The 13,476-nt window shown below is 40.8% G+C and overlaps 2 protein-coding genes across 6 annotated transcripts; both read left to right on the top strand.

Moving 5' to 3' along the window:
- The first annotated feature begins 20 nt into the window (after nt 1-20).
- Nucleotides 21-1,155, top strand: lenep (lens epithelial protein). The gene is made up of 2 exons (XM_082553102.1): nt 21-745; nt 893-1,155. Exon 1 carries the CDS (start codon nt 416-418, stop codon nt 608-610), a length of 195 nt encoding a protein of 64 aa, XP_082409228.1. The 5' UTR covers nt 21-415; the 3' UTR covers nt 611-745; nt 893-1,155.
- Nucleotides 1,156-1,529: 374 nt separating this feature from the next.
- Nucleotides 1,530-12,088, top strand: pbxip1b (pre-B-cell leukemia homeobox interacting protein 1b). 5 transcript variants are annotated; one of them, XM_082553096.1, is made up of 11 exons: nt 1,530-1,660; nt 3,402-3,480; nt 4,729-4,804; nt 5,716-5,786; nt 6,276-6,669; nt 7,429-7,671; nt 7,847-7,870; nt 8,447-8,499; nt 8,731-8,844; nt 8,994-9,084; nt 9,429-12,088. In XM_082553096.1, the coding sequence occupies exons 2-11, from the start codon at nt 3,430-3,432 to the stop codon at nt 10,970-10,972; spliced, it is 2,661 nt and encodes an 886-aa protein (XP_082409222.1). In that variant the 5' UTR covers nt 1,530-1,660; nt 3,402-3,429; the 3' UTR covers nt 10,973-12,088. The 5 variants fall into 5 exon arrangements, with proteins under 5 accessions (XP_082409222.1, XP_082409221.1, XP_082409219.1 ...); XM_082553095.1 differs by having other exon boundaries at nt 9,426-12,088; XM_082553093.1 differs by having other exon boundaries at nt 8,994-9,228.
- The last annotated feature ends 1,388 nt before the right edge of the window (nt 12,089-13,476 follow it).

Here is a 13,476-nt window from a genome sequence, read left to right as displayed (position 1 = left end):
CACTACGAGAAAATATGAGCGTTTGTTGTACGCTGACCCGAACAAAGAGTGTGGTGTCGTGGCGAATGTGTTGGAGCTACTGGAACTCTCTTGTTTGTGGCTGGAACAGCAGGGGCTTATTCAGGGGGGCATCATACGACACATGGGAACTGAGTACAGCAAAGGTAAACAAGGTCTTTAATCAGTCAGCGGGCGTTTGAAACTAGAGGACAGTCCAGAAAATGCCAGATGTGGGTGGAGAGCGCTTGCAGTTTGTATAGGAGGTTATAAGTAGAGGAGTGAACAGTGCCGGGAATACGGAGCAGAGCTCAGCTGTTGCATGGGTCTCATCTGACTCCATTTGTCACAGCTCATCTTCCAGTTCTTCTCATCGACTGCCCTCCTCGTTGCATTTGTCTGGTCCCTCTGCACAGCCATGCACCCCCAGCGTCCTCTTCCCCAGGCCATGCCTTCCGCCTCTCTGGGACAGCACCTGCGGGACATGGCCATGGGCCTGGGACGAGGCAAGAACTTCCTGGGAGGAAACTTTGCCTACAGTTTTATCCAGTCGGTTAAAGAATGCCTCTATTTCCTCCTCTGCTGCTGGTGCATCAAAGAGATCCTGGACTGACAGACTGAGAGAAAAGGGTACATCAAGTGGTAGAGCACAGATTTTTCCTTGTTTCTCCACTGGGTCCTGTATTGTAATTTCAACCAGCTTTTATTTCATCAGAAATGGGAGTGTTATATGGTAAAGCCTTGGCAGGTATGACTTGTTTTGAATGACTGTTATGTATAAACTACATGCTTTAATTTATAGTGTTTAATAAATCTATCAATAATAATTTCAAAATCATAAAACCACTCAACCCTTTAACATTTTTTTGCTTTTTGTTTTTCGGTGTCTCTATAGGAAGGGAGGTCTTTTGGGGTTCGAGGAAGCTTGCCAGCAGGTTTCAAGATGATACAGACTTTATATCCGGACTGGGTTAGAGTTTTCTGAATTGTACCCTGATGATCTGAGATTCCCAGGACTGTGGCTCACCTGATGTTCACTGTACAACACAAAGTGGTGTGGCAATAAATAAAGGAACTCATAAACAGAAAAAATTATTACCTACATGTCTGAATTTTTGCTTCTTTTCTTTTGGTCATTTGATGATTAGGTAATTCTGCACAGACACCTTTAAAGGGAGAAAAATGCTTTGATCTTAAGTGTCAGTAATATAGCTTCTATGAAACAGTTTTAGCTTGCATCTAATGTGACTCTTGGTATTTCTTAAGTGAGTGTGCAAAAGAGCATTATTATTATCGCTAAACTGGAGGCTCTATTTATGATGGAAACCATCAACTCAAGCCTGTCTAATGTCAGGGTAGCAGTAGCAGTAACCTGTAGTATTAATTTTACATTAATTCAGCCTCCATCACTTACATATTTATACATATATACATGTCAATCAACTTAGAAGCTTTCCAGCCGAAGTGAAGCGACAACGATATCTTATTGGATGAGCGAGAGGCGGGACTAGAGCAAACGCGTTTTGTGATTGGGCGAGAAGAGCATGGCTCAGTAAGTTCTGGAGGCACGTTATAAGTTGTCAAGTTTGATGGGAAGAATCAAAGAAGTCCTAGCTTGCGTCTGTGGCGTCCTCTGAAGTCTAAAGTAAAGTGACAGACCACGGTAAGACCCACCTGTATTTTTGGTTGTATTACAAGATAACGACGTCTTTTCTAGTGTCGTTTCTTCTCCCTCTGTGTCGCAAACGTTCACGTTTTCCTGGTTGCTCGGCAGACGTCGTTGAAGTGGAAACGTTTTTTTAAGGACTAATCTCAACAACTTTCGGCTTGTGAAGCCTTTAGTAGCCTACTAACAGCGGCCCTCACCTCATGTGAGAAGTGATATTCCTGAGTTTAACCAGATGTTGTTGTCTTCTTTAAGGCCGTGTGACATTTCCTGTCGCAGGTTATGAACTTCTTCCAACTAACCCCGACCCTTTTTGCATAGTGATAAGAGCGGTCTGCTTTTAGCGGTGATGCTGTGTGGAGCTGGCTTTAGCTCGCAGCCCAGCGTTGGCTGTCCTCATGGAAAGTCTTGTAGTTTATCTCTTGACCTTTTTTGGTAATTTTTCCATGCAGAGGCAAAGACGCTGCAAAAAAGAAAAGGAAAAAAGATTAACAGTCTAGTCTCTGGAAGATATCACACACATGCAGATTAATGTCTGAAGAGATAAACTGAGATTAGACGCATGCACTGTGAAAGTATGATCTTGCACCGACTCCTACAGCTAGATCTTAAATTAAATGCTATTCGTACCGATCAGTGAATAAGATCAGAACAGGATGTTATTTTTTTTCTCCCTCCCTTGTGTTGCATGTAAAATAATCCTTTTTAAAACTGTCCTTAGAATACATTTCTGCCTCTATTTTATTCCCCATGGCCATCTCCTGCATGCTCCCTCTGTCTGTCTCTAGTCAATCTCATGGTAGCTATATTTAGCTGGCATCTATTTAAACCATTCCACTATATCCTCCACAATGCTCCTTGGGCCCCAGGCTAGATTCAGTAGGCTTCTCTTGGGAGGCACTCGATTAGGAGACCTAAATAGCAGAGCTGGGAGAGAATTGAATTTGGGGAGTGAAGTGTGTCATTACCCAGACAGTGTGGTATTAACTTAAGTGCCTCGTTCTTTCAGAATTCATACAAAACTAGACTGGATGCATATAAATATGTCTCGCTGTTATGCTACCTTGTGTAATTTGAAAGGAAAAGCTTTATAAAAATCTAATACCTGACACTTCCACCTAACAAGGGGGTGACACTGAAGTGGTTACATGGGAGATGATTTTCTCAACTACTGTGGTGGCAGCTAAGATGAATGATTTTACTGTAAAATAAGTGATTCCAAAGCAGTGGGCAGATAGTGTACACCACAAATGTGCTCATTTGTAGACCTCTGTTTAAGAGACCAGTACCTTTGAAATGGACAGCCCATTGTAGTGCCGGGCTTAGTTACCCATGTCTCTGCCAAAACATTTCCCAGCTAGTCAAAAGCCAGGCTGGCCAAAAGGCTCATAGCACACATAAACTACTAATGAAGAACTGAATGCTCCCAGGGAATTAGACTTCCTGCTCACATACAAAATGCACACACTCGCACAAAGACCTCAGTAACACATTACAGTCAGACCTTTATTGGCAAAATGGGTGAGGCTGAGTAGTAGAGGCTTGTATTCAAATCGGGTAAACAATGAGCGTAAATTTCTTAAAGCTGCAGTCCTCATGTTGTTACTGTAATTGTAAGCTAGTGGCACATTGTTAGTTGTCTCTTCTGTAAGTCAAACTGTAAAATATGCATGGCTTTGATTCAGGGTGTACGTATATACGCTCTTCACATTGTTCTCTATGTTGTTCTTTGTTGCAGGAGAGACACGCAAAGTCTCTTGGGGGCCATGTCTGGCACTGGGAGTGCTAATAACAGCTGGACCATCCTAACTCCTGAGGTATCATCGCTCTGTATAGAGCACTGGAATACACAGGCTTTAAGCAAAATGCTTTATTAAAAAAAACAAAATTACTGGTCTCAGTTTATTTTCTTTTGGTTACCTAAATATGAAGTTTGGTTTCTGTACTAAGTCTGTCTTGATCTTTCTGATTTGACTAGTATTCAGGAAGGCAAACTATTATAAGATCTTCTCATTTGTGAGCCTGTTAAAGAGGGTGATGCTCAGTCACTCATTATTGTTATTATTCCAGTAACGAGATAGATAGAAGAAAGAATCTTGTTTTATCTTTAAAAGTTGTGGGTTATGTTGCCATATTTTCTCAGTAAGGACTCGTCCATAACTACAAATAACACATGTTGTGGGAAATTTAGTTATGCTTCATAAGTCTGAAAGAAAAAAATACATTGTAATATTAGATTTTTAATTCACTAAATATCAAAATTGGTGTTGAAAATGAAACACCTGTGAGGTTTCTTTGATTTTCAAGTGGTCTTAAAAAAATTTTCAAGCTTTCTGAAGCTCTTTCAGACGCTGGCTGCTTTTTCACTCATTTTCAGTCCAGTTTTTGTAATTTAATGATTTTCTTTTTTTGATTATTTGTTAAGCCACTTAACACTTAATCATTATTGCATCAACAACATGATTTCCAGAGAGCTATTAGGGGAAAAATTTGGCAGATCTTGACATGGTGTGCAGTGTATCCTGACACAGGACCTGAAAGCATCTCTTTCTTCACTTGATCACTGAAGCCTCATCAGAAATGGCCTCAGTGAAAGGGTAGCTGTCAAGAGGCCATTCTTAAGAGATGGAAACGCAGAGAAAAGGTCGAGATATGCTGGATTACACAAGAACTGGACTGAAACTTATGGCAGCAAGTCTTATGGAGTGATAAATCCAAATGTAAAATTTTATGGGTCTCATCAAAACAGCAGTAATCCCAAACACACTGATGGTGCAGTAAAGGCATATTTGCATAGAAAAACAGTGGAACACTCAGCTATGAATTGGCCTCCACAGAGTCCAGACTTCAACATTTTTAAAGCAGCGTGGTATCATGTGGACAGAGAACAAAACAAAAGGCAGCCAACACCCAAAGAAGAGCTTTGAATGTCCTTCAAGAAGACTGCTTTTTGGTTTTATATAATGTGTGTTTGTACATTGCAGTAAATGACTGCACCCTGATGGGTGGCTTAATATTTTGCACAGCATTGGATTGTTCTCTGACTGGGTGTTTGTCTTTCTTAGGAAACTGCTGCTGAAACCCTGAAGCCTGTGATAATGGGGACGGAGTACCATGGAGAAAGCCATACAACTGCACCAGGTGCCTTCACATCCATTCCTTTTCTCAATCGCATATCCACATTAGGATCGGAGTATACCTGAAAATACTAACTTTTGTAGCAAGTGCATTTACCAAGTTTGGCAAACTGAATGTGCTTTCTCTGCTTTACAGGCAGTTTGTAAAGTGATTGCTTTGCACTCATTTGATGCTTTCCATGAGATGTGGATAAAGTTGTGAGTCTGGATTGACAAAGAGAATGACATTTGGCTGGCTTTCTTGTATTTTTCCTTGGAAATGTTTTGTTCTACCGCTAATGTCTTTTGAGGAGTGATATATATATATATATATATATATATATATATATATATATATATATATATATATATATATATATATATATATATATATATATATATATATATTATTATTATTTTTTTAACCTTCTGTTGATTGTGTGCAGAAATAAAGGTAAGTAAGGTTCCAAAGATGCAAACATGGGTATTTACACACACATGTCAGTTGATTAATGCGAGCTGCTCTGCCTTGCACACAGAAAACATAAAGTGTGTGTTTCACTACATCAGTGTGTAGAGGTTCTTTAAATGATGGTTTGGGTTTAACGTATAAATTCAATTTTTACAAGAGTGTCTCAAAAATAGTTTTACTGGCTTGATGTAATATTCTGCAGTTAGTGCATTAGAGCTTTGAGCCTTCCAGCTATTATTGCAAAGTTATTACCTAAGCAATCAGAAACGACTGTAATCAAAGAAAACAACTGGTAAAGTAGAAAAAAATACACCTCATCACCACTGCTTTTCACCCTGCCTGTGCATACTGGGGGCAGGTGTTGGTGTCACGAGTAGGAATTGCTCCACTTCAAAGAGTCAGGATTGAAAAATGTTGAACTGCTGGCCTAAATGGCTCCCCTCCTGTGTCTGTGTTTGATCCAGGTTCTGGGGACAACAACCAGCCTGCAAATGGTGCAAAGTCTGCAGAAGGGCTCCCTGTGGAGAACTACCTAGTAAGGCAGCAATACATGCAATGTTCTGTTCTGTAACGGTACCATTTGTCACGCGGCTTTGCTGAATGTGTAGCCTTGATTGGCCAAAGAAAGCATTCTCCTCTCCCACGTTTTAATTTTCTAATAATCCCAGGTCTTGAATGATTGCTTATTTTTGAATGCTCAAAGAATAAATACTAAACCTATTTATAGTGTAGTGAGACTGGTTGATTCTAATTGGACAGAATTTGCCTTTTTTTTTTTTTTTTTTTTTTTTTCCAAGTAGCAGCGTTATCCTTCTCATTTGTTCCTCAGATTTGGAAAGTGACTCATTTCAGCTGTAGCTTAGAGACGGCGTTCTTCATGCTAAAGATAACACAACAATATTTCTGTTTAAATAACATTTAAACCTTTAAGACCAAAGTTGTATTGCTTGGCTTTTAACCAAAAGTGCCAAATTATAAGAAGTGCAAAAACTTTTTTTTATAATGACCTTATTCTTATATCCAGGTACCAAAAGAAAAAACAGCAGAGCTAAGTGGAGGCTTGAGTGCAGATCAGCCCACCTCTGTGCCCACTTCTGTCACGGATAACCCCATTCCTTCCTCTTTGGAAGTCTCCAGCAACTTGAACCATGGCAGTGATGAAGTCAGCCAGGCAGGAGGCCTACCTGAGGGCCCGGCGCAGAGCAGCTCTGACCCCGATTCATACTCTGACTCCTACACTCATGTAGCTCCTTCCCCTGATGAGCCCCCACTCTTACCGTTGAGCACAGAGACTCTTGGAGGTGCAGAGTGTGTGCAGATGGAAGGAACGCAGCATCTGCGAAATGAGGAGGAGCTAAAACAAGAAGGGGAGGAGTCAGATGCGTATCTAAAGACAACTGACTTGGGAAAAGAAACAGGTATGAACAGGGTGAAAGTCGGGTCATTATTACTTTAATATTAGAAAAACTTTATTATGTGTATGTCACTGTATACATGGCATGCAGCCTTTCTCTTCTGCTATTGGAGACTAAGCCACATGTTCTATTTGTGTTTGAAGTGTATTTGCTGGAACACCTGGTTATGGACTTTTTCAGTATCTGGGCCAGGAGGTTGTCTGGAGAGGCTGTGTGTGGAGGGGAGCATGATGTGACAGAAACCTTTAGTTACATGACACCCTGCAGAAGTAAATTGGCTTCAGAGGGACAGGAACCACTTAAAATATTTTGCAGTGTAGTGGTTTTGGTTTGTGTCACTTTTTACTGCTGCACCATCAAATAATTGGTCTTCTTTTACTCTGTTCTGCACTTTTTTTTTTTTTTTTTTTTCCTTACAATTTGTGTTTAAAAAGTAAAGTTCAGCATTAGTGATGTCTTTACAGAGCCAGTTATATCATTGCTCTTTTCTTTCAAAGCCAGACTGATTTGTTGAGTTTAAATATAAGAAAGTGGAGCAAATTAACCAGCATACCCTGCTTAGCTGGAGTGCTATCTTATATCAGCTATATAAAAGCAAGAAATATCTGTACTGCAACTTTGTGCTTAAAATAATTACGCTGCTGGGGGTTGAAATTTCTGATTGCATATTGTTGTGGTGTTTTCAGTTTATATTTGAGGTGTTCCTGTAACTTAATTATTGGTAGAACTACACCTTAATACTGTTTTCTTTCACCCCTCCAGACCCCCATGCAGATTCAGAAGTGAGTCAGGAGAGAACCGAGAAGGCTGGTGAGGAGGGAGAGTCAGAGGTGAGGAAGAGAAGGTCCCTTTTAGCATCTCTGGAGCAGATTGGGAGAAGAGAAGAGGAAGAGGAAGTGGACGAATTTCAGCTCCCCCAGCGAGAAGACGACAGCGGGTTTTCTGTGAACAAGTGCATCCTAGGTGCTCTCATTCTGTTAGGCCTTGGCACCATTTTTTTCTCAGGTAGGCATGTTACAAAGGTTAACGTTTCTTTCTTTCTTTCTAATTAGATTTTTTTGGGAAGCTCTTTGCCTGTTTTAAAATTATATTTTAAAGGTAAAAGCTTAAAAGAATAGAAAGTAACTAACACTGGATTAGATGAACGATGCTCCGAGACTGAGGTGTATTATACATGCAGGTATCTTCATGGATCTGGATGAGGGTAGGTTCTTTCTGTGTGTATGTGTGGGTCACTGATTTAATTAAGTCTTTGTTGGCCACAGCATGTTTGCATGTGTGAGGATGCATGCAGGAAAAAGCCTTTGCATGTAATACTTTGCAGAAAAAAAGCTTTCAAAGTTCTTTATGCTGTTAAATGTGGGGTTTTGTCCTGATACTTGGTGTAGGTGTTATCAAAAGGCAACCTTGTTGCTTTGAAGGGACCAAGAACGACAGTAAATATTAGCTTTAGAAGCCTGTAAGCTCAGTTTGTCACCTGATTTTGACGTACAGTTTGAAAAGCAAAGGCGTGAGAATGAGGTAAAGGTGAAAACAGGATTCATGAGGACTTCACCAAGGAATCCATCCTTTTTTTTTTTTTTTTTTTTTTCTCTATTGCATTTACAAATGCATTTGTAATGAAGTGTATTATGAATGCTTCTTTTCTGCTCAGCTAAATTTCATTTTACTGTCAGAAACCTTAAGCATGTTGTTTCTGGGTAATTGCACATAGTTTGTTTGTTTTTTGCATGCTATTTTTAATTTATTACTCGCATTGAAACTAATATTTGCGTTGCAGAGAGCGACTATAGTACAAGGGATCTGAAAGATACAGAGCTACCAGGAAAACGGGTCAGTGTAATGTCTACTCTGTCTGTTTCTTCTAGTCTAACCTTTATTTACTGTATAATGAGTGGCAATTTAAAAAAAATAAATTAATTAATTAATTTTACTGTACAGTGACTTGTTCTTGTTCTTTCCCGTTCCATTAACACCTTTTTCTTCTCCACTCCTCCACCTGGCAATAGTTATTTTGAGAAGACTTCTAATATCTTGCAGATGTGTAATTCTGTTTGTTGACAGGAGTGGCTTAACCCAGAGGTTCCTCAGTCCCCACTAGATGCTGACAATTCAGAGCTTTTAAACAAGCTAGCCAAAGGGAATGAGCAGATTTCTGTGCTCCAAGCCCAACTTCAGGTGTGACTCCATTCTGTCTCTCACCTCGTCTCCTCTGCGTGTGTACAGTAATGCACATTTGTATAAATACATGTGTGTCTGTGGATAAAGGTGTCAGTGAGTGTGTGGTATTCTCACAGGACCCTCTTTTTCTGTTCTTCTTTAAACAGACACAGAACGAGGAGCTAAAAGTAGCCCAGGGACATGCAGCAGAGGGAGCAAAGGAGCGGCTGAGGTGGGAGGCGGTGGAGAAGGAAAACAGTAGGTTGAAGACAGAGATGGCTTCTCTTCCTGTCCTTCAGAAAGAGAATGAGAGGATGAAGAAAGAGCTGGAGTCATTCCCGGCCCTACAGAAAGAACTAGAAACTCTGAGATCCACTGTGACAGAATTAAAAGTCTCCTCAGGTACAAAGGGAGCAAGGGAGGAAGAAGGGAGGGGATGTGGAGGAGAGTAGGAGATATAGAAGGATGAGAGTTATAAGAAAGCTTGGGAGTAGATTAGTCATTTAGTGATTTGCTTTCTTCTCTCTGTTTTTGAAACGCAATGCACACTTGTATCTTTTTTTTCTTTTTCTAACTTTGACTTTTTGTGGTTGCTCCAGCAGGCAGTCAGACAACTCAAGCCTCCATGAAGCTCGCTACATTGCCCCCACCTGGTCAGCCAGAGGACAGCAAGCAGGAAACGGCTGGATCCACAGGGAGACAGACAAAGCATCCACGGGATGACCCAAAGCAGAAAAAGAAAGATGTGAAGAGAGATCGTTATGACTTGGGCGAGCAGAAAGAGGGAAAAGAGAGAAAAAAATCTGTAGGGATGGAAGGAGAGAAAAAGGGCCGTAAAGATGGCAGTAAAAAAGAATGGAAGAAGGAAAAACATGAGCAAGGAATGTTTGACAGGGAGAATGATAAGGAAGGTAGACTGAAGAGGCATAGTGAAGGGGAAAAACAGTGGAAGGAGAAAGACTGGAAGAAAGAGAAGACTAGCAGAGGTGATGAAGGAAAGCCATGGAAAGATGGGGAAGGAAAAAGAGAGCGGACAGAAAAGAGGGAGAAAAAAGAATGGAATGAAGATGTCGATAGGAAAAGACCAAAGCATGAGAAAGTGAATGAGGGAAAACAATTGGGAGGTAAGGAGGAGAACAAGCACTGGAAGGAAGGAAAGGATCGTGGGGGGAGACAGAAAGAACAAAAGGAATGGAAGAAGCTGAAAGATGGCTTCAAAGAAAGTGGCAAAGTGCAGTGGGAAGATAAAGAGTGGAAGGAGAAAGGAGAGAGAGAGTGGAGAAGAGGCACTGAGAGGAATGATAAAAATGACAAACTTCAGGGTAAAGTAGGGAAAGAAAAGGATGAAAGGAAACGGTGGGAAGGCAGTAAAAATCACGGCAAAGACGGATCGAGGGAAGATGACAGGAAGCGATGGAATGAACATGAGCGGAAGAGTCAAAATGGGAAACACGATAAGGAATGGAAGAGCAAGGACAAGAAGTGGGAACAGTCGAAACGGGAGCAATCGAAAGAGAGAGACGGGAGGAAGGAGAAGAAGCATAATGAAGACTGGAAAAAAGACAAATTGCAATTCCAGAAAAGCAAAGGTGTATACAAGGTTAAAAATAATCATGGCAAAAAGGAAGAACATCAATACGGAGACCAAAAGCAGCCTCATACACACCGCAAACCCTCCATGGGGCAGCCTGAGTACTGGGTCCAGCAGAGAGAGCGTCTCCAGCACAGTCCTAAACCTTCACAGGAGTGCGACTCATTGGAGTCCTGTGCAAAGGCTGAGCGGCTGCTCCCTGTCAACTTACCCGAGTTTGAGGCCATCCTCCAAACCTATCTAGCTAAGGCAGAGCAGGCAGGTGTCGATGATTCCAAAAGAGAGGAGCTCAAAAAGCTGGCCACGCAGTTTTTTAAGGATGGCGTTTTTGTTCATGATCAGATGAGCTTTCAAGATTTTGTTGAAGATTTGAGCGATATTTTAGAAGACATGGTGGAAGAGGACGAGGATGGGGAACAAGATGGCGCCATAGAGGATGAAATGGAGGAGTTTGAGAGAGAAGTCATGAGAAAGTTTTCATTGCGAGGAGGTGGAGAGAAAGAGGAGAGAATCAAAGGGGACTGGGGAAAGGAGAGCGGACAAGGACGTGGCTGATGAAATGATAGAATTGATGGATCTGTCAAAAGTGGCTAAAAGGAGTCAGAGCGAGCGAGGGTTTACTCAAAGGGAACATTTCTTATTGGACCACAAAGGCTTAAAGTATACATTTATCAACCTGTCATGCTTTTTGCAGGACGACCTTTTGTGTTTTACCTCCATCTGCTGTCCACTTGTGGGGTTTTTTTTTTGTTTTGTTTGTTTGTTTGTTTTTGAGTGCTCATATGCAAACACTTAATGCACTGTTACATAGGAAGGGCTTGAACGTACATCGTGTGTGTGAAGTGCTGAGTCTGATATTTTAAGAATCTGCATCATACATCTTAGATGGTGACAGACAAATATTGCTAGCCTAAAACAGTCCCACTAAATGTATGAACATTTACTTACAGCTGTTTATTTGGGACCGACCACCTGCAGCTACTGTGAATGTCCGTTAGTGTGAAAGTCATTGCTATTCACAATTCTCTTACACTGTTGCTCTCAATAAGATTTCTAAAAGATGCTGCACAGTCTTATTCAAACACCACACTTTCACTATTTTCTGCAAGCGGCACTGTGCACTTTTAAAATCTGCTTATTCGCTGATCATGGCTGATTTTGTTAATTAAGCATGGACTGCTGAACGACTTGAGCGAGGGTCTGTAGTCATGACACTTGTGTTTGTACATACATTATGCTTGTGTTTAGGAACTTGCTTAAATCTACAAATGTCTAATTAACTTATTTTATAGGTGAAATCTAGAGAATTGATGGGCACATGAGATTTTGACATGTTGAGCATGTTTATTGCTGTTCAGGTGTGGAGCTTGTGCAGATGTCCTTAAGTTATTGCTTTGTGATGACTGTAACGTTTGTTTGTGGTTGGTGACGGTACTTAAGACATTTGTTTTCAAAAATACTTTCTTTATCTCTTTACGTGTGGATAAACTTATGAAATGTAGCAGATTTAAAGGCCTTCAGCACCATAGAGATTGTTTTGTTTTTTTTCTTCAAAGGTTGCCACACAGCGTGTGGTAGCACAGAGAACTTTAAATGTCATTACAGTTGTGTTTTCCCATGTTCTTGGCATTAAAAAATAATAAATGTAATTCCTCTCTGTGATGAATAATACTTGACTCTGTCTTCCTTTAACTCACCTGTTTAGTCTTTAAGAATACTTCCTGAAGTGTATGCTCGCTGTAACAAGTTCTCCATAGTGATGACAGATAAGCCACGGGCTCTTGCCACACACTGTATTTTTTTTCTACACTATTTACAGACTCAAACAGCTCCGACACTTTGCCCCAGCTGCAGCGCCACTGCCTTTTCAGTGCATTTCATTCGTGCGTCACTCCTCTGGGCCCACACAGACTATAAAGGAGGGATCATGATTAGTAGCTGTGTGCCAGCCTGCTCCACCTCTTTGTTCAAGCCATTAAACCACACCACATTGCCAAACTCATCTTATTAGATGCATTGAGCTCGGGGTGCCTTTGTTGCTGTGCCACACTGATACAGACAATTCTACAAGGTTGAGAACAAGAAGTTGTTTCTTAGTGAACATTTATCCTAATGTAGTCTGTCTGTACATCAACTGTTTCATTAACTTTGCTTCAGCAAATAGCAGCCTTTATACCTGCTTATTTTAAGTTAATCTTAAATAGAGAAGAAATTAGGATATATATATATTTTTAATCTATTGTCCCTTCCTATTGTGTACATCCATCCATCCATCCATCCATTTTTCTTAACTTTATCCAGCTGAGTCATTTCCTTGTCTGATATACACATTTCTTCCTTTGTCTTCAGCCAACAGTAGCATAGTTTCCGGTGGCATGCTCTTGGCCAACAGCACCAGAGGCGATCGTTAGTAGCCCGAGCTGCACCCAATCTGCTATGGAAATCTCATTCTTGATTATATTTGATTTGGCAAAGAATGCCCTTCCTGACACAACCCTCCCAATTTATCCTGGCTTGGGACTGGCACTAGGAGCACACTGGAATGCACCACCACGAGCACCCTCACCCCATGTCTAGGTTTGGAATAAGTCAGAGGAGCTGGAGAGAATCTGTGCAGGCTCAGCATGGGGCCCAAAATAGCTGTGGATTTAAACACAGGACCTTCTTACTGTGAGGCCAACCACTGCATAACTACTGCATAAATGAATTAAGCTGTGAAATTTCATGTCCTAAGGGTCAAAGGTCGGCTTCACCACTACATGTCAATTTTCTAGAGAACATGTTTCAGGACAGTCTTTTACAAAATAACAGGCTGTGAACGTATTTACTTAAATTTGGTCAGAAACTGAACTGGTGACACTAATCTACTGAATTCACTTCATTTAATAATAAATGTGGACACATGTGGGCCTAAATTGATTGGTTGGGAATGGCCTACAACCCCAAGGCAGTAATTTAAGTTTATATTTAGCTTGAAACCTTTAGGCCTATGATGTTTGCCTCAAGGCCAAATGCTGGTGTTGTAGACTTAAGTAGCAATTTAGAACTTTAAGACATGT

Source organism: Aulonocara stuartgranti, assembly GCF_965226115.1.
Source record: "Aulonocara stuartgranti genome assembly, chromosome: 11".
Taxonomy (NCBI): domain Eukaryota; kingdom Metazoa; phylum Chordata; class Actinopteri; order Cichliformes; family Cichlidae; genus Aulonocara; species Aulonocara stuartgranti.
The sequence above is the reverse complement of the archived record's forward strand: the minus strand, read 5'-3'. Positions and strand labels throughout refer to the sequence as shown.